Genomic DNA, 19,747 nt, shown 5'->3' on the forward strand with positions numbered 1-19,747 from the left:
TTACTCTCGTGGTTCGATCTCTTACAAACGTACTGATTAAAGAAAAAATGAAGTTGCTAAACTTTATGTTTTCATTTCAGAAGTACATAAATACATGGTAATGAGTTTAAATACCAATTTTGTTTATGGTTGAACAGTATTTAATGGTATATCATATCCAAACAAGAAAATGAAAAATGTTTGTAGAAAAATAGTCATCCTTACTAATAAGTCCAGCTTGCACAGTACTGGTACCATCATTTGGAAGTAAAACATCCCATTGCTAAGGCTTAGCATCTTAAAACGATCTTTTACGTAAATTTTTAACTTATACTTCACCAAATAGAAAGACTAACAATATTCGTTGAGTCACTCACATCAGTAAGACAAGATAGGTATTAAAAATTTGGTTAGAAGGAAACATGTGAAAAGGAAACTGTCTAAATGAGGCCAACTCTTGAGCTTTAACGACTTACTAAATAGATAGTATTATTGCTAAATCTATCCTGTGAAGCGTTTGAAAAGTAGACTACAGTTAAAAAAAAAAACACTGTTACAATGCAGTTTAATACAATAAAATAATTTTCAATACAGAAAGAAACGTAAAAAAAATGTTTGAATGGTCGGCGGCGACATGTCTCGATTACTTCCCACGTGGAAGAAATCAAGTGGTTGAATTATTAAAGGAGATACGGGATAATAGGTGATCAACACAATAAATTACTTGTTTGAGGGAATAGCTATTCATGGAATCAAAAAATCTGTTTTAATAAATAACTACAAACAACAAAAACAAGTAGAAAAGATATTTGACACTTGAATTAAGTACAACAATCACGAAATAACAATGTAAAACAAAAAAGGGAACGCATTTAGTTTTATGTAGCTGTATGAGAGACGCGTATAGTTCGTTTCTCAAGCAATCACTTGTTCCGTCGAGAGACGGAAATCAAACGGAGCATTCGTATACGGTTCAATTGAAATACACTTTTCCTCTCATGTCTTCTCTGCGCCCGCTTAAGCTCATCACTGGTTGGCTCACGGCTGACCAATGTACGAACGGTAGTAGGTGGGGCGTCGAGACTTACGCGTATGCTTGTTGGCGCTCTCTCGATCTATTGCTTTTTGCACGCCTAACCGCACGCATTTCCATTGCTACCAACGCCTGCATTTTGCTGCCTTCTCGCTTCCAGGTCATTGTACACCAGGAGTCGACGGCTGTACCAGACACTTACCACCAGAGGATCACGCCAACGCTAAGTCACCTCATCCTTTCATTATACTAGCTCTTATACCTTTAAACATTTAATCTCTCTCTGTATCTTTCCCACATTCTCTCCTAACATTCTACATATCTCCGCATACTCAACCCCTTTCCACGCCTTCCTCTACTTTTCTCTCTCTTTTTCTCTGCTGATCTATTGCTCCTATACATCTGACATTCTCTTTCTAACCCTTTTCTATTCAATATGTATCTATATCTCTCTCAACTTTATACTATCTTCACCTTTGTTCTCAAGCTATTTTCTAGTTGTTGCTATCCCCCCATTTCTTTACATTTTACATACTTAGTTTCATTTCATCCATTTTCTCATTCTTTCTCGCTCGTACACGCTCCACATTTTTATTCAACCCTTTCCCAGTGGCTGTACATTTCCTGTCTCTCTCTCTCTCTCCCTACTTCTCTGTAGTCCGCCATTTTTGCTACTATTACCAAGGCATATTCTACATCCTCGCCAACCCAACTAATGTGCTATCGCTCTCTCCTCTCGCATAAGCTTGTTCGCATCATTAATCCTGTACGCCTCTCGAGACGGAATAGTTAACTCCTCGCCCGATCCATCGATCGCAGCGCCAGCTGCGTCTGAATTGTCGCAAAGGGCAATTCCGCATTTTCGGACGTCGGTCCGCTCTCACCAGCCTTGCGCTGACTCGTGCGACCAAGCAGGGCTCGCCGGTTCGCAAGGGAATACTATTCCTGCCATCATTAATTCCTCGCGTACTCACACACCGGAAGTCAATACCAGTAGGTCCTTCCGTCACCTCATCCTTTCATTATACTAGCTCTTATACCTTTAAACATTTAATCTCCCTCTGTGTCTTTCCCACATTCTCTCCTAACATTCTACATATCTCCGCATACTCAACCCCTTTCCACGCCTTCCTCTACTTTTCTCTCTCTTTTTCTCTGCTGATCTATTGCTTCTATACGTCTGACATTCTCTTTCTAACCCTTTTCTATTCAATATGTATCTATATCTCTCTCAACTTTATACTATCTTCACCTTTGTTCTCAAGCTATTTTCTAGTTGTTGCTATCCCCCCATTTCTTTACATTTTACATACTTAGTTTCATTTCATCCATTTTCTCATTCTTTCTCGCTCGTACACGCTCCACATTTTTATTCAACCCTTTCCCAGTGGCTGTACATTTCCTGTCTCTCTCTCTCTCTCCCTACTTTTCTGTAGTCCGCCATTTTTGCTACTGTCACCAGGGCATATTCTACATCCTCGCCAACCCAACTAATGTGCTATCGCTCTCTCCTCTCGCATAAGCTTGTTCGCATCATTAGTCCTGTACGCCTCTCGAGACGGAATAGTTAACTCCTCGCCCGATCCATCGATCGCAGCGCCAGCTGCGTCTGAATTGTCGCAAGGGGCAATTCCGCATTTTCGGACGTCGGTCCGCTCTCACCAGCCTTGCGCTGACTCGTGCGACCAAGCAGGGCTCGCCGGTTCGCAAGGGAATACTATTCCTGCCTTCATTAATTCCTCGCGTACTCACACACCGGAAGTCGTTACCAGTAGGTCCTTCCGTCACCTCATCCTTTCATTATACTAGCTCTTATACCTTTAAACATTTAATCTCCCTCTGTATCTTTCCCACATTCTCTCCTAACATTCTACATATCTCCGCATACTCAACCCCTTTCCACGCCTTCCTCTACTTTTCTCTCTCTTTTTCTCTGCTGATCTATTGCTCCTATACATCTGACATTCTCTTTCTAACCCTTTTCTATTCAATATGTATCTATATCTCTCTCAACTTTATACTATCTTCACCTTTGTTCTCAAGCTATTTTCTAGTTGTTGCTATCCCCCCATTTCTTTACATTTTACATACTTAGTTTCATTTCATCCATTTTCTCATTCTTTTTCGCTCGTACACGCTCCACATTTTTATTCAACCCTTTCCCAGTGGCTGTACATTTCCTGTCTCTCTCTCTCTCTCCCTACTTTTCTGTAGTCCGCCATTTTTGCTACTATCACCAGGGCATATTCTACATCCTCGCCAACCCAACTAATGTGCTATCGCTCTCTCCTCTCGCGTAAGCTTGTTCGCATCATTAGTCCTGTACGCCTCTCGAGACGGAATAGTTAACTCCTAGCCCGATCCATCGATCGCAGCGCCAGCTGCGTCTGAATTGTCGCAAGGGGCAATTTCGCATTTTCGGACGTCGGTCCGCTTTCACCAGCCTTGCGCTGACTCGTGCGACCAAGCAGGGCTCGCCGGTTCGCAAGGGAATACTATTCCTGCCTTCATTAATTCCTCGCGTACTTACACACCGGAAGTCGTTACCAGTAGGTCCTTCCGTAAAATCATACACATCCACATTTACGCACACAAGACCAGTCCGCATTTAAAATTTCGTATTTTCAGATCTCATTAGTTATCAATTTCATTAATTTGTATTTGTCTTCGTTTCTTAAGGTGGCTCCAGTGTCCTCAATGTTAAAATTATAAATAACCCAACCTAGGTTAATAAAATTAAATTATATTCTTTGAATTCCCATCTTTCTATTCGTAAAAAAAAAATGAAGGTTGACGATGAAAATTGTAAGAAATCATGCTTACAAAATCGTAATTTTAAGACGGGTTCGATAGGAAATGCAATCTTACGCGATATACAACCTACTGCTGCACTTATATAAATAACCCGTAAGGTGTAAAAAATATACTATCTTGTATATATTATTACGCAGTTTTCGATGACATGAGAAAAGTGTCTTGTTATCGAACAAAATTTTTAAATAATCGAAGACTAAGTATACAGTTGCGAGTGCAAATCAGCTCTCAGCTGTCTGCATTCTGCAGAGTACACATATATAGGTATAACTACTCTTGAACTTAGGAGCGTACCGTAACAGTTCATCAATTAGGGCACCATAAAACTTTTTTGTTTTTTTATATTGACTCACTAAAGTAACAGATAAAATGTAGGATATGGCTTACAACAGTCTCTACGATAATTTTATACCATATTTTAAAGAAAATAATGATTAATTTTAGTCTCCCCATTTTGATACGGCACTAGGCGCTGGAGCCACCTTAACAAATTTAAGTTTTTTATGCCGCTGGCCTTTTCCCATTAAATTGGTTTTCTTTATTTATTAACCTCTGTTTAATTTCAGGTAATCAACGTATCATAACCCCCTATTATCAATATTTAAATTCTCAACTTATTATTTTTTTATTTATTTTATTTCCCTTTATCTATATTTATCCCCCCCCCGTTTTTTAATTTTATTTCTGTTTTTATTCTATCTATTTTATTGATTAATTTCTTGTTACGTGAGCTCCCCCCCCCCTTTTTGTTCATTCTGCCCTAATCCCTTCTTAATTTGGACCAGGCAATCCATGTTGGATCGGCTGTGCTCCCATACGACACACTTAAACATTATAGAAAAAAAATTTTTTAAACTACCAAAAAAATTAATTTAATAAAACGTAATATTTTCCCAACCTATTTGAATTAAAAAGTTATAAAAAAATAAGAAAAATGGTTTATGATCTGTATAAGTTGAGACATCAATAATTTCTAACACGATACCCTGAAACAAATGTATCTTAAGCTAACGTAACAGTTTAACAAATATTTTTTTTTTTATTACTTAAATACCTTTGATGTTTTAACTCTACATATTAGTATAAACAAAAAAAAATTTTAAATTATTTATATTTACTTTCAAAAATCTCTGCACCATCAAGTGGATAATAGTGTAAACACATTTTATCTTTTTGTGTGAAGTGTGTTAATTCTATAAATTACTCATATTTTGTCTCTGTTGCGAATTAATGATTGTAATACGTTCACTTTCTAATTTTTTATTAAAGATTTTAATCTCGAAGACTACTCTTACACGAAGAGAGTAGCCGTGGAAGGCCGTGTCACGACCAGTCAAATAAGGGCCGGGCAGGGGCGCCTTTTTCCTTTCACCAAACTTATTTTTAGCTCGAAAAAGAGGGGAGTAACGGAACAAGAGGACAAAATTGGTTCTCTTGTGGACGGTTGGCCATGAGTTAGAGTTCGAGATGAAATTTCATTTTTAAAGAAAGCGCGATTCTCTTACTATAGTTTACCCTCGTTGATAATTTAAATAAGTAGGAGAATGTAAAATCGAATGTCATAATATGTTACTGTATCGAATTTATAATTAAAAATATATCCAAGAGTCAAGAAAAAAAAAGTGTGCTGCAAACCCATGTTCATGACTTTTTTTTATTACTTAAGATCCCTGGAGTGAAAAAAAATTTGTTTTAGTGGTGTACCTAAAATGAAAATTTCTCACTTTTTGAATACAGAAAATGGTGAAATTTCAAAGGATATTTTCTTATTTATAAGGATCAGCACCCTCACAAAAAAAGAGTTTATTTAAAATTAATTTTTCGTTTTTGTATCGTTTGTAAAGTATCTGAATGTATAAGTATTTATTTAAAGAGAAAAAAATGTATATAAACTTTCTTTTTGTTGGATTGCTCGATCCTTTTCCTCCTTAATTTACTTATGATTCTTTTGACTATTAGTTCCCCTTTCTTTTACTGTCACACACATTTCTTTCAGCCACCCTTACTTCATTATCGATAAAGTCTCCCACACAAGCTATCCAATTTAATATTATGTATCAAGAAACAAAAAACAAAAAATCAAACACAGTTACAATGGTAAAGAAAAGTAACTACAGTAAAATTAATTATTTTAAAAAGATGATTCGATGTAACTTCTTTCATGAATAGTTCGAGTTTCCATCTCATTAGTCTCCCTACCTCTTTTTTTTCTATTCGATGTTGATTGTTATCATCACTGCTACTATCACATTAATCAAGTTCGTCTGAAATTACTCATAAAAATAATAAAATATACAAATATATAAAAGTTCGTATTGACAGTTATAAAATAATACCATTCGGAGAAGTACTGCTGTTACTTTCTGTAGAACTACTGCTTGTGACATTCTTAATTTCGTTTAATCATCGCTTTAAAAAACGATATCTCCTGCTTCGTGAATATTCAGATAAGAGACGTTTTTGTCTCGTATACGAATTGGTCCTTTCCATACTCGAAGACTTGAAAATATGAATTCATTAATTGTATTAAATATTAAAAAAATGTAGTTTAATATTTTCCATTAATTATTTTAGTTTAAATTTTATGTAATTTTGAATGCTTACAATCTTCAGCACACTGATTCAGTCTTTAATAAATCATTCAACAGTCTCATTACAATTCATCTTAAGTAAAAAAAAAAAAATTAAAAAGTCAGTAGCTGTCTATGTAATAATAAACTGTATATCCACATTGAATCGGTATGTGATGAGCGTCCACTAATTATTGAAACTCTTAATCATACGTGTATTTTTATACATATGTATATTACGATAAAGAAAACGTACTGACAATTAAAAAACGAACCCAAAACGAGTTTTGTTTCACGAAGTTGGATACAGAGCTTTAATTGTAAAACAATTGAATTCAACTTCTACACGAATCTGTAATTTTTTTTTCTGCTATCAAATAACCTCGTTTTAAGATCGTGAATAATTTTTAAAACATTAAGTTTTGAAAAATGTCTATGTTTGCTTTTGTGCTGTAGTTAGAAACGAAAGAGATTAGTACGACTCCTGTGAAAGACGTTCGTGACGGGAAGGCTAAGTAGGGCAATTCTTATTATTCATGTCGTGTATTAAAAGAAAGTTGTAAGTATACACATACAATATGTTTGGTTAATGAATTTAATTCTTATTTGTAGACGTAATAATTTTAAAATAATTATTTATGTTTAATAAAAATTAAAACAATTTTTAATAAAACGGTCAGTAAATCTCGTGAGTAATTAAGCATGAAAGTCGAGTTGAACATGAATTTCAGGAAATCGCTGTAATTTTTATTTTTAATTAATCTATAAATTAATCTTGTTTAGCCGATAAAAAATTGCCGGACTCCTACGCGGTCACGGTTGATGTTGAAGTGCTTTCCCAACACGAAGTCTCGTTTAATACGACTCTTCTTTTGGAACGAAAAAAGGACGACAGAAAAGAACAGAGAAAAGCAAAACTTACTTAAAATAAAGTTGAGAATGCAGAAAATGAAAAAATAATGGAACAAAAAGCGGTTTATGAATCTTCAGAAAATGACAGTGAAAACGACGAAAATACTAACGATGGTAGTGTAAGTGAAGATGATAACAATAAATCCAATGAAAGTGATGATAATGATACGAATAGTGATAATGATTGCGACGGGAAAAGAGGAAAAACTAGTCATCGTGAAAGAAACGAGGCAATGGCATGCATACAAAGGTATTTTTTTATTTGTACAACTATTAATTACTTTAATTTGATAAAAATAAAATTCATCTTTTGTTTATATACGAAGCATGCGACCAAATGAACACCTACAGCAACTTCATTCAAGCACCTTAAATAAAGTTATTAACCGAGAGAGAGAGAGACAAGTGTACTTAACTTTTAACGAGTAAATAACACGTACTTTTTAAGTTATTAGTTGCATTACATTTTTTAACATAAATGATTTTTCAGTTACTAATGAAGACGTCGAAAAATTGCTTTAAATAGTAGATATAATAAGAAACGTAAACATTTAAGTAAAATTGTATTAATTAACTGTTATTAAAAAAAAATAAACATATTCAAACTAATAAATATTTTATAAAACACGTTTGCAGCAAAAAAAACATTCAAAAAGATACAGATGACTACAATGATACAGAAAATAAACAAAAGCCAGACAAAATTTTGGTAAATAGTAAACTATGTATTAAATGTTACATTAACTTCTACTTTTTTATTTTTTTATTTTTTTTTTATTTTATTAAATAAAAGTTTTTTTTCAGATACCTTTGACTGATTAGTCTTTTTTCAAATTATCTCAGTGGAAATTAGATGATTTAAAAAATTCTTATAAAAAAAAACCAAGTAAAATGGTTAAAATATCAATAAAAGAAATTATAGGCGAGGACGAGCTGAAAAAAATGTCTCCTCCCGGAAAAAATAATTGGACGCCAATACCAACTGAGGTTTACGATTAAGTTTATGGTAAATAATTTTTAAGTGAACATAAAATTAATAATAGTAATAATAAAATATAAAAATTTTATAATTTCTTGCAAAATTTGTTGTAAGAAACACAAAAAAAAAGAATTTTACATTTTGCAAAATTTAAATATAGGAAATGTTTAACAGCTTATTGCGCACAATTAAGAACGGCAGATAAAAAAGATAAAAAAATGTCTCAAACTAAAAAAGGCAGAATAAATCATGATAAAAAAAAAAAATAAAAGCAAATCAACAGTTAAAGACATTAGAGAGCGAAATAATGAGGAGATAACGGTGGTTGAAGACATAGAAGATTTGAATTGTAGTACGATTGAATCATGAGAGGAAGAATTAAGAAGACGTGGAACTAAGTTAAAACTTAGATATTTAGAAGAATTTAAAAAAAATAGACGAGTCAATAGCTAATAAAAAAAAGGACAAATCAAGCATCAATACAAAGAAGAGAACGTTTCAGGAAAGCAATGCCAAAAAAAACAAAAAATTGAAACATTCATAGAGAGAGAGAGAGAGAGAGAGAGAGCGTGAGATTGTATACTTATCTTATCATTTACTTATTTTCTTGAAGTTTTTATACTTATCTTACTGTTTAATAATATTTGTTTGTAATAACTGACTTTTTTCACCTCAAAAATACAATTTTTTTGCTAATTCCAAAGTGTAAATAATAATAAAGGATACATAATGCACAAAAGTTTACACTTTATTTATGTCATTGGAAAACAAAAATACGGGAACTTGATAAAAACTTTTAAAAATGTTTTAAAAACCGAAAATTAAATTTCTGAAAAATATTATTCAAATTTCAATGAGCTTTTTAATAACTTTTAAACAAGATTCTTAAAACGTAAGATAAACATGTACAAAAATAGTATAAAACTAGAATTTTATTTTGTACTTCAGGTAAATAATATAAATTTTTTGAAAGTGAAATAAAAGTTACATTAAAGTTTAAAAGAAGTTTTTCTATAGTAGAAGAATAGTTTTAAAAAAGTTCTGAAATGATGCGTCAAAAACCTTTGTAAAAACTTTTATCAAACTAAACTTTTTTAAAAGTTTTTTAATACAAAATTATTTTTACGCTGGAACTCAATACAGTGTTAAAAATGGCTGTAAAAACTGTAACATTGAAACTGTAAGGGCTGAAAATGTGCAGACGTACTCATTTGTTGAAAACTTCGATTGTAGGACTACAGAGAAGACAAAAATACTTGCCAAACTAGCTCACGAATCGGGAAATGTTGTATCTATACTAAAAGACTCTTCTCCGTTAGACCTACTCGTCAAAAATTATGTTGAATCAACGGCAATCGAGGAGATGCATTGCATGTTATAAGAGATTATAAATAAACTAATATTTTACTAGTTCGATGAGATAAGTTGCACGTATCCCTTTTCGCTATATGTTTATAGTGACATGATTAATATAAGGATAAAAGCCATTAAAATGCCTTAGTTAATTCGAAAAGAGAGGTACACATAAACGTAAATTTAAAAAAATTGGCCATGACATGTACGTGGTAAGTAAAGTTAATAAAGCTGTTTCCGAGGACGTATTTAATTTCCTAAGTAGGAAAAATATCCAGTTTGATAACAATAAATGTTATAAGTTTAATAGATTATTGAGTTCTAGAATATATTCTAAAACTAATGCATATGCTTCAAAAAAACATTTTCTTCTTGTTTTATATTTATTATTAATTATACTAATAATTACGAATTACTAGATAATTTAATACTTACCTGTGAATGCCTACGTTTTTCTAATTGCGAAAATTGTACAGGAGAATGTTAAAGTTATGCTGTTGTAAGAAATTAAACGCGTTGTTGAAAAAGCTTTCTATTGTTACGAACTAGATAACTGTATTCCATATATTTTCAATTTTCAAAGAACTCCCGAGTTGATTGCTGTTTAAATTAAAAATGTCAGATATGTATGTTTTTGTCTCAATATTGAACACAAATTGAACTTAATAACAAAGTTTAATGATCTGAAAATGGAATAAAATAAGGAGATATAAAAGAAAACTACTTTTATTTTATGATATGCTCATTTAAGCATCATTTTAAAGTATTTATTTAGTTCATTAAAATTCCATTTAAACTTTCAATAAAGTTTTTTTAAACTTTTTTTTAAGTAACATTTTAGTATGAGCTTTGATAAAACTATATTTAAACTTTATATAAAATTTTTTAAAACTTTTATTTCAGATACATTTACTTTAATTGACGAAAAGCAAGAAAAAATTCATTTAATTTAGAAAAAAAACTTTTTATAAGGTTTGTAGAAACTTTTTTTAAACTTGCGTTTAAAGTTCTGACCAAGCTTTGCTCTGTCTGGAGAAAAAATTTGGAAAAAACTTTTTCTGAACATAAACAAAAAAAATTTTTTTAAAGTTTCTTAAACGTAATCTTTTTTAGGCGAAAAATCCTGCAGTAACTGCAGCAGACCCTAACACACGATACTATGGGAGCATACGTTCGCCTCAATTAGGTCCTCGTTGCAATTCTCAAACCTCATGAGTGTATCGATGATATAATTGGCACACATTTAAAAATGTATGATATCAATAATTATGTTACATATTCTTGTTAAGTAGATTAGAAGTAATGAGATTTTAATCTATTCTGATAAATCTCGTGTTGCTATCTTGTCCCATTCAGTGCAACAAAAAAATCTAAGGTTTTAATGACCTCAAAATAAATTTTTAATTTTATTGAAATAGACCGTCAATTTATAGTAAAAATGTTTTATATAGCTAAAAGTAAGTGTACACCATATCAAAATAATTTTTAAGAATGTAAAAAAACAAGTTTAAGTATAAAAACCGATACAATGGCTAACTGATTAAAGGGACCATAGATTGAAGGATACAATTATTTCTTTAATAATCAGTTAACGTAGAGCAATACGCAACACGCCTGATTGTATATACAGTATCATTCCACTTACCGATTGATTTTTAACAAAAAAACACCTACAGGCTAATAATTATATTGAGTTTGTTGAACAGACCTGATGATGATGTAAGAATACTCACCAAGCAATATTCTAGAAGCCCCAACGTTCTAAAAGATGAAACAAAAGCACTTATACTTGAATAAGACACAGTCATGCACTATAAAATTTTTCAGTCCGTATAGTAAATTTTTGGTTCATTTAATAGTTCGCTCGTATATATGTGACGATGGAAGGTTGTATTTTTCAAGTCTGGCGGCCACTAACGGCTTAAATACCCCTTAGGAATTGTGTCAGGAAATAATATCCAAGTATTAAGACCTTTGTTTGTCCAAAAAACGTATAGAAATATTCTGGGTATTGAATCGCAATTATTTCTATTGTTTTTAAGTTGTATTAGACCAAAGAAAAATGTCATTTCAAGCCTCGAGGGCCATGAGGTCTGATTCATTTCTGATGATACTAATTAAAAGTGAGGCTACTTTTAGCTTTATGGTTGTGTGAATATGATTTTGATCACGTTTTATACTTCCAAAATTTTTAAACTCGTAAACAAAATAATTTTTTGAGTTAAACTACTACCACTGGCGTATAATACCCTGCCCTATTTAAGATAAACTTTTTTAAAGTATACATGACCGACGATATCGTAACGTTTAAAATTTTGTCAGTGTAGGAAATCAAGTTGTTTCGAAAAAATAAACAATTGGATGGCAGCGTGTAGCCTCGTACTGGCCAGCCTGGAAAATGTCTTATCATGGTTTTACATTATACTTTTCTTACCTACATGATATATTTTTTTAACTGTTTAACTTAAGAGTACTTATTCAAACCGTACTTTAACGTATCAAATGTGATGCAATTATCCTTGAAAGTATAATACTTGTGGTTCAAGTTTATTAAAAATATCTTTTTATAAAAAGTGTATTTTTATTCATACATTATCTGCTATAAAAGTATAACTTCTCGCTCGAGTAACGAAGCACTCAGTGGTGTACTGGCTACACCAACCATGCTATGGCATAAGGGTGGCACTATTGAATACAAAAATGTAAGGAATAAAAAAAAAAATTCTTTTTCCTCGAAAACTTAAGAAATACTATTCTAGAAAAAGAATTTTGTTTAAAATTATTCGTAATAACATTATTAATTAACAATCGTAAGTAATAAGCCATTGACGAATATTGAAATAATATAACAGTACTGAAAGTTTCAGAATCAACGTTTTTCTAATATTTGTAAGACGTTTTAAGCTAGTCAGAGTGGTTAGTTTTTCTTTATTTTTTATATTATGGTGTAACGTACGATAGTATAGGTGAGACTCGACGCTCTCTCTTCTCAAATCTCGTAACGAGGAGTCCTAGGGCCAAGGGAAGGAAAGCGCGAGCAAGGAGAAAGTCTATTAGGGGAGTACACGACTAGCCTTCAAGGGAAACATACGTGCTACCTTGCCTATGATTACGGTATCTTGAATAAAAGTCCTTGAAGTAATAAGTGTTGATCATTCTCGCAAAGCACCCCTTACCAATATCTTCCCAACGTAACAATGGCTATAATATGAAATAAAAATTTGTAAATGTATGTTGATAAAAGTTGTCACGTACCAAAAACCAACTACTTTTATTTTTGAACTTGGTAAAACACTTGGACTAAAAGATAGTTGTCAAACTAATCAGTTATACCATAACAGTATAAAATAATACCCCGCATTGACATCGGATTAATGTATCAAATGAAAGGAACAAGTTGAAGATTACAACTGTTCACACTAAATTTCATAAAAAATATCATTTGTAGTTCAGAAAAGTTTATTACTTAACATGACAGTATCAATTGTACGTATCATACTTATTTAACTATTCATATTCCTAAGAAATCTGAAAATATTGATGGAGATGTTTTTTATTGTGTAACGTTGTTGCATATATAAGTATTCATGTACGTACCTAAAGTTTTCTCTTCCGCATATGATCACAGCAGAATAGAAAGCAGAACAAATAATTAAATAAATATAGTGCGTTCTATTACAATAGCTTTCCAACTAGCAAAGGGTGTTAAAGAATAGATAAATTTTGACGCATATTGATGTTAATAATGGGTATTATCGTTCTAGGTTTATACTATGATTATTTCCAAAACATGTCTGAATAAATACACTACTTTCTGCTTAAAAAACTCCAGTAATTTTAGAAAATCGCTATTTGCGATGATACGTAAATTTTTTAAAACCCAAATTAGAACTGTTTTAACAAATAAATTAAAAGCATGAGAAATATTTTTTGTACTTTTAATATTGCAGTCATGTCCGCAATCGTGTATTTATAATATTACAGTATAATGTTATAGTATATACTACTACAATACTTAGGTGACTGTTTTTTGTACTAGTAATATTTATAATCAGTTTTTTATAAAGAATTTTATACAACTGTGTTACACAAAAATTGTTTGAGATTAGTGGTTGTCAACTATCGTCACTATGTAACTATAAATTTTGTACAAACAATTTTACGATGTGACAAAACTAATTAACAAGTATGAGATATGTTGAATACTTTTGAAAACATTTTATGTTTTGTGTTTGTAGATTTCAGTTAAATAAAAAAACTTGATTATAAAAACAAAATTGGAATCCGCTAGAAATTTTTTTTCTTTATTAAATCTCTAGTCAAGAACAAAATCTTGTTTTTATGATATTACAGTGTAATGATGCAGTATGCACTACCAAAATACTTATAGAAGCAGTTGTTTCCTGCACTTTTATTATTTGTTATTAGCTCTTTAAAATATATATAAAACTACGTTTCACGAAATATCTGTTTAAGATTAATAGTTGTTAACGATTGTCAGTGAGTAACTGTAAATCTTCTACAAAGAATTTTACAAAATAAACTAACAAGAATAAAAAAAGTTTTATACTTTTCAAAACATTTAATTTCTTGTGTTTTGAGAATAAATTCGAATCAAAAGAAACAAGTTCTGAAGCCAAAATCAACAATTGCTAGAAAATTTTAATTCTCTATTTAATCTCGAGATTGAAATTTTTAAAGGCCTTTCAGCAGTTTCATATCAATTTACGGTAGGTTTTTTCATACTGCTTCATAGCGTTATAATATCAAGAATGTACCAACAATTTACTCAAATATCACATGCTTTGATATTTTCTTGCATTTGTTATGCTTAGAAGATATTATTAAAATAAAAAAGCAAAATTCTTATCTAAGGTACAACGTATTATATTTACTCAAAAATTTATAACTTGTAGTAAGTTACAACATAAATTCGAATTATATATAATACAAACGTTGATTTATACCATAGAAGATATCAAAGGTATTGAATATTTACAATGATACCTTTTCTTACTATTTCAATTTTTAGATAAATATTGTTAATAACTTTACAATAATTTCTTAATCATTATACGTTTTATGTTCTTAGATACATATTACATTTTTTTTTATAAAATATTTTGTTTATTATATACATAACTGTAGAATCTCTAACACTAAAATAATTTTAAAAAATTGCGTTATAGTCACATAATAGACAGCTGAGATATCTATCAAGATTCTATAGAAACTAACGCATTACATTTACGTGATTGCTGAGCAATTATTACACGGTAATCAAGTAATAGTATTTGTGTTCGCTTTTTAGCGAAGGACGCTATTCTACTTATCAGCGTTACCACAATCCTTTATATAGAAATTCTCAAGTTAGTGCTTGGTGTTTAGATAAAATAAGGGCAGTACATATTTAGAAAAAAGCTTACTTGACTTAAAATAGACAAAAAAAGCATGCATTCTTAACAGTAATGAATTTACAGACGTAACAAATGCACTAGTTTGTTTTGCTGAAGTCTTTTATAGTACAACATAGAATTTATTAAGTATCTAATATACTATGTTTTTAATATAAAAAAATTAAATGACTCATTAATGCAGACTTGTGAGGTTAGCACACAAAAATTATAAAATATTAACATAGCGTAACGCTCGAGGGCTCAAATGATTCATCCGTATTTGAGAGGATTTTAGTAACCTATATTTTAATTTGTGCAGTCATAGTACCGAGATATCTGTAAAAAACCTTAAAAATTGCTGTAGCGCAAAAAAAAACTTTTTTTCAGGTGCTAAATTTCTTAGGAATACAATTTTGCCTATAGAATAAGATTTTTTCTTTTTCGAGGATGACAGATACATATAGATGAATCAATATTATAGCTCTAACGTAGAGAAATTATCTAGCTTAATTTCTAGTGGTTAAGGGGTTCTATTGTATTTCTGAAGTTTTAGCCTAGGAATAAACAGTAACGGGTGTTTTTTTTATGATTTTAAACAATCCTTTTCTTGGATGTGGATTTTGATACATAAAGAAATGCTTATACATACGTATGTACTTTTACCTAAATCGAAAAACTGGACAGTAGGCTTTGCTAAATATCAGTTAACAGACCAGCACCACAATATTTATTCTTGGATCAAATAAGTTTTTCTATTTTTGTTAAAATAAAATACTTATATATCGTAATACAAAACGTAACAACGCCAACTATTTGATGTCTGCTATTGTAAACATATACATTTTGGGCCTGAGATAGTAACGCTGTATTAATATTTAATTTTTTTGTGTGATAACCATACAAATCTGCAGAACTTTTTTCTTAATTGTTTTTAAATATTAAAACAAAGTAAGAGCAAACGTTGCAAATAGAGTGCACCCACAATGTACTTAATACCGGTGGTAAAAAAGTAGTAGTTTTAAGCTGCTGATCTTAAGGTCTATTCGTCCTATATGTTACGTGGCCTCAAAGTGTTCGTCTTTAAATCAGTCTTCAACATCGTGATCATCTTTGATAGCTTGGCGTTTTTCCTACGCTCGTGCTTTAGTTTTTCACGGAGGTCTAGAACATTCTCTGACTCCTTGATTTTTGCGTGTATCATTACTAACGAACTATGTAAAATTTTAGAGTCATCTGTCATTATTTGTATTATATTTTCTTTTTCCTTAAGATGCTCTTGCTGGCAAAAAATTTCATTGTCTTTTTTACTAAGCAATGAAGTCAAAACTGATATTTCGTCTCTTAATTTTCCCATCGCCTCATTTTTCGATTGGGAAACTTTTAATAGCTCAGTTTCTTTACCAGCAAGAGTAGAACCTACACGCTCCAGTCGAGCTTTTATTTCGTTCAGCTGAAAAAAATTAAGTAAAAACATATATTTATGTTCTAATTATATTTATTTGTTACTTATTTTTATTATGCAAACCTAAATTTTACAATTTTCTCAAAAACTATAAATTTTGAATGTATCATACCTCAACGTTCTGGTAATATAAAACCTGCTTATCAAATTCTCTTTTGTTACTGAGTTCAGATATTTGAGAGCTCAGTCTCAAAATAGTTTGTCTATAGGCATCTGGCTCGTTCCACCTCTTCTGTTCCAGTTTTGTCCGCAAGCTTTCGATCTGCAATTGCTGATTTGATGTTGACTCTAAGAGATATTCTTGCTGGAGTAACAGTTCGTTCTTTTTCTCCTCCAAATCTTTGACCTTCTTAATCATCTTATCCTCAACTTGAAAATACTTTGACAAACTTTCTTCAAGCCCAAGGAGTTTGTCAAGTGGTTTTTTTTGTTCATTGCTTAGAAGCGTCATGTTTATCTGTTTGGGTGGAGGAACCTCGGTTTGCTGGCTGGTGCTTGAGCTGTATAAATTCAGTGCTTCAATTTCCTGAATTTTATTATCAAGCTGAGCTTGCAAGTGACTTATTGCGTGATTATTTTTTTCACTAGCTCTGATAAGCTCTTCTTGTTCTGTCGTCCGCGCGATAACGACCACCTCCAACTCCTGAACGTGACGGTTGAGGGTCTGCTCTCTTTCAGCTTGGGTTTGAGCATGTGCCATCAAATCCTGGATTACCAGGCGCAGTCCATCAATTTTTTCAGAGGACATTTCTAGTTTCTTTTCGGATTCGGCGAATTTCGATTTGGCCTCAAGTAATTTATCTTCCAAATTGGTTACCTGTTTTTATGAATGTATATTTTATTAGCCAGAAGTGTGTTTTAAGCGCATTTAGTTTGTAACGATGATAATATGTACAGTTGGATAAAATCTTCTTGACTCGTAGGATGAATCAAGAGGAGTTCGTCTAAGAGCTCAAGATCATCAAATCTCCCAGTAGTAACATAAATCTCGAAGCTTGTGTTGAATATCTCAGAGGAAAAATAAAAAATAGCTAAAGAGAAACAGATAACAATTTTCAAAGCATATTTAAAATAAAAGCACTGTAAGTTAATTAATAACCTAGTTTTGAAGATAAACAAAACATACAAAAGTAATATTAAACAAAATTGTGGCTGAAACCAGTGCTAACAAATAAATTTTCATAATGAGATAAAAGTTAGTGTAAATTTTTTTAAAATTTGCAACATACATTATTTCTAATGAACTTTTGTTTAATGGTCTTCGTTACTCTCAGCAACTCTAAACTAGTTTGGAAGTAGAACTACCCTGGCCCAAAAAAGATAATAGTATGATAAATTTGTCACTTGGTAGGTAATACTTTTAGAATTTTTTTTATTAATCACTAAGAAGTTGCAAAGAATTCTTATTAAAAATTTTGTGTGCAGTCTAAGCCCAAGAAACTGACAAACTAAAAAAAATATTTTAGCCATTGCTAAAAAATATTAAGGAAGCAAATAAACAGATACAATAATTAAAATTAGAATAAGAGGGAAAGCACACCTGAGAGATTGAAGAATTGCGCACTTATTTTAAAAAACAGTGTTTACTATTTGAAAAAAGCAATGTTCCGAGTAAATATTTGGTTAGCAATCAAGACGTATCTAATCATACTGAAATCAAAAGTTTTACTGAAGACTTGTATGTCAGCAAAAAAGCCGGTCATAGTTTGTGGGGCGGTAGTGATGCCACATGTAATTTTTCTCCACCATACATCACCAATTTTAACTTAATGCTTGGCTGGAATTTTTTTACTTGAAACTGTTTTTTTTATCCTAATTTTTGTTCTACGTTACTGTAGTTAATGAGCAACTAATATTATTCCAAAGAAAAATAATAATCTTTTATTTATCCTTTGAGATTTTCAATTCGATTTTTGAAGTAACCCAAATTTGTGTATTGTGATTTTTTAATTTCTCCAATTTTTTAACGTTCTGCCTTGTTTGTGTAAGCTTAACAATTAAGCCTGTTCGATAACTTATCGTATTTTCTAGCTTAAGCATTTATAAACAGTAATAATTAATAATTTAAAATAATTTTTCCATTTAAAAAAATTAATTTTACCTTTTCATAATAACTTTCAATGCATGAATTTAGAAACTTGACTTTTATGTTCAACATATCCTTAGAAGCTAATACTTGTCGTAACGATGTTGTCAACTCTTCAATTTCAACATCCCTTTGATGCAGGGCTTAAAATAACTGTTGAATCTGTAAAAAAACGTAAATTATTAATACTTAACGAATGTGAGCAAAAACAAACAATATTTAACATTAAAAATTCATTGTTATACATTATATCAACTTTGTAAATCAAACGTTTTTATTGTTTTTTTTTTTAAAGTTGCTTACGCCTCTATTTTGTCAATGAAATATCAAGCGGACGTTACCAGGCTCATCGTTAAATTGTCTTAATATTCTGGTGTAGTATTTTTAAGAAATTAAAAAAACGTAAATGCACCCCTTTTTTTTCTTTTAACTAAAAAAAAAAAAAATGTTTGTTTCTTCAAAAAAAAACTCTAACTTGATAAAAAATCTAAGACTATAATACGTATTTTTTCTAGTACCTTAAATTTCGGATTTTTTATTCAATGTATAATATCCTTTGTTAGTGTCGTACTTGTGTATTTATGAATTACAAAGAGACTGTTTTTACAATACACTGCAATCTTTACATTGTCTATTATAGTAAACTTTTTGTCTGTGTTTAGTAGTATAGTATTTATATTTCACGTATACCAGAAATTTAGATCCCAAATGGTCACGTGACTATCGAAATATAGGTAAACAAATAAAATTTTGGTAAGGTTAATAGTGCGTTAGCGCTTACAAAGCTAAGGTATCTTTGTCTTCTTAGAATCATATTATTTAAAGGCTTATATTATATTACAATTGTTAAAAGTGTAAAAAAATAATTAATAATTTACCCCGTAGGGCCTGTCTTATTTTTTTCTCCCGATTGGCTATATAATACGTTGCAGAAGTCATGTGACCCTTTAGGATCCTAATACTGATTGCAGAGTTTTCAGGTATCCTATTCACTCCAAGTTTCAAGCATTAACATGAAGAAGATAAAATGATATGCACCAGCGCCCACTGTGTTGATTAAATAAAACCTGGGAGAAAGCCTCAGATATTAAATCTACGTAGTCCGTAGATATCTTATAATTTCTAAATAAATTCAGCATCTTATGACGATACAAAAAGCGTAA

At 31.1% G+C, this 19,747-nt stretch overlaps 1 protein-coding gene across 1 annotated transcript in view; it reads right to left on the minus strand.

The window, feature by feature from the left end:
• Positions 1-18,610, minus strand: part of LOC149374160 (uncharacterized) — a 45,830-nt gene extending 27,220 nt beyond the window's left edge. Inside the window, exons 1-3 of the mRNA XM_089594758.1 lie at positions 18,600-18,610; positions 16,611-17,315; positions 16,317-16,486 (exon numbers count right to left, since the gene is read on the minus strand). Coding sequence (XP_089450884.1) covers positions 16,317-16,486; positions 16,611-17,246 — 806 coding nt within the window. The 5' untranslated portion in view covers positions 17,247-17,315; positions 18,600-18,610. The remainder of the gene's footprint in view (positions 1-16,316; positions 16,487-16,610; positions 17,316-18,599) is intronic.
• Between the last annotated feature and the right edge of the window lie 1,137 nt (positions 18,611-19,747).

The sequence above is a fragment of the Copidosoma floridanum genome, unplaced genomic scaffold (genome assembly GCF_036245765.1).
Source record: "Copidosoma floridanum isolate Cflo_tuat_1 unplaced genomic scaffold, Cflo_Japanese_pri ptg000021l, whole genome shotgun sequence".
Classification (NCBI taxonomy): domain Eukaryota; kingdom Metazoa; phylum Arthropoda; class Insecta; order Hymenoptera; family Encyrtidae; genus Copidosoma; species Copidosoma floridanum.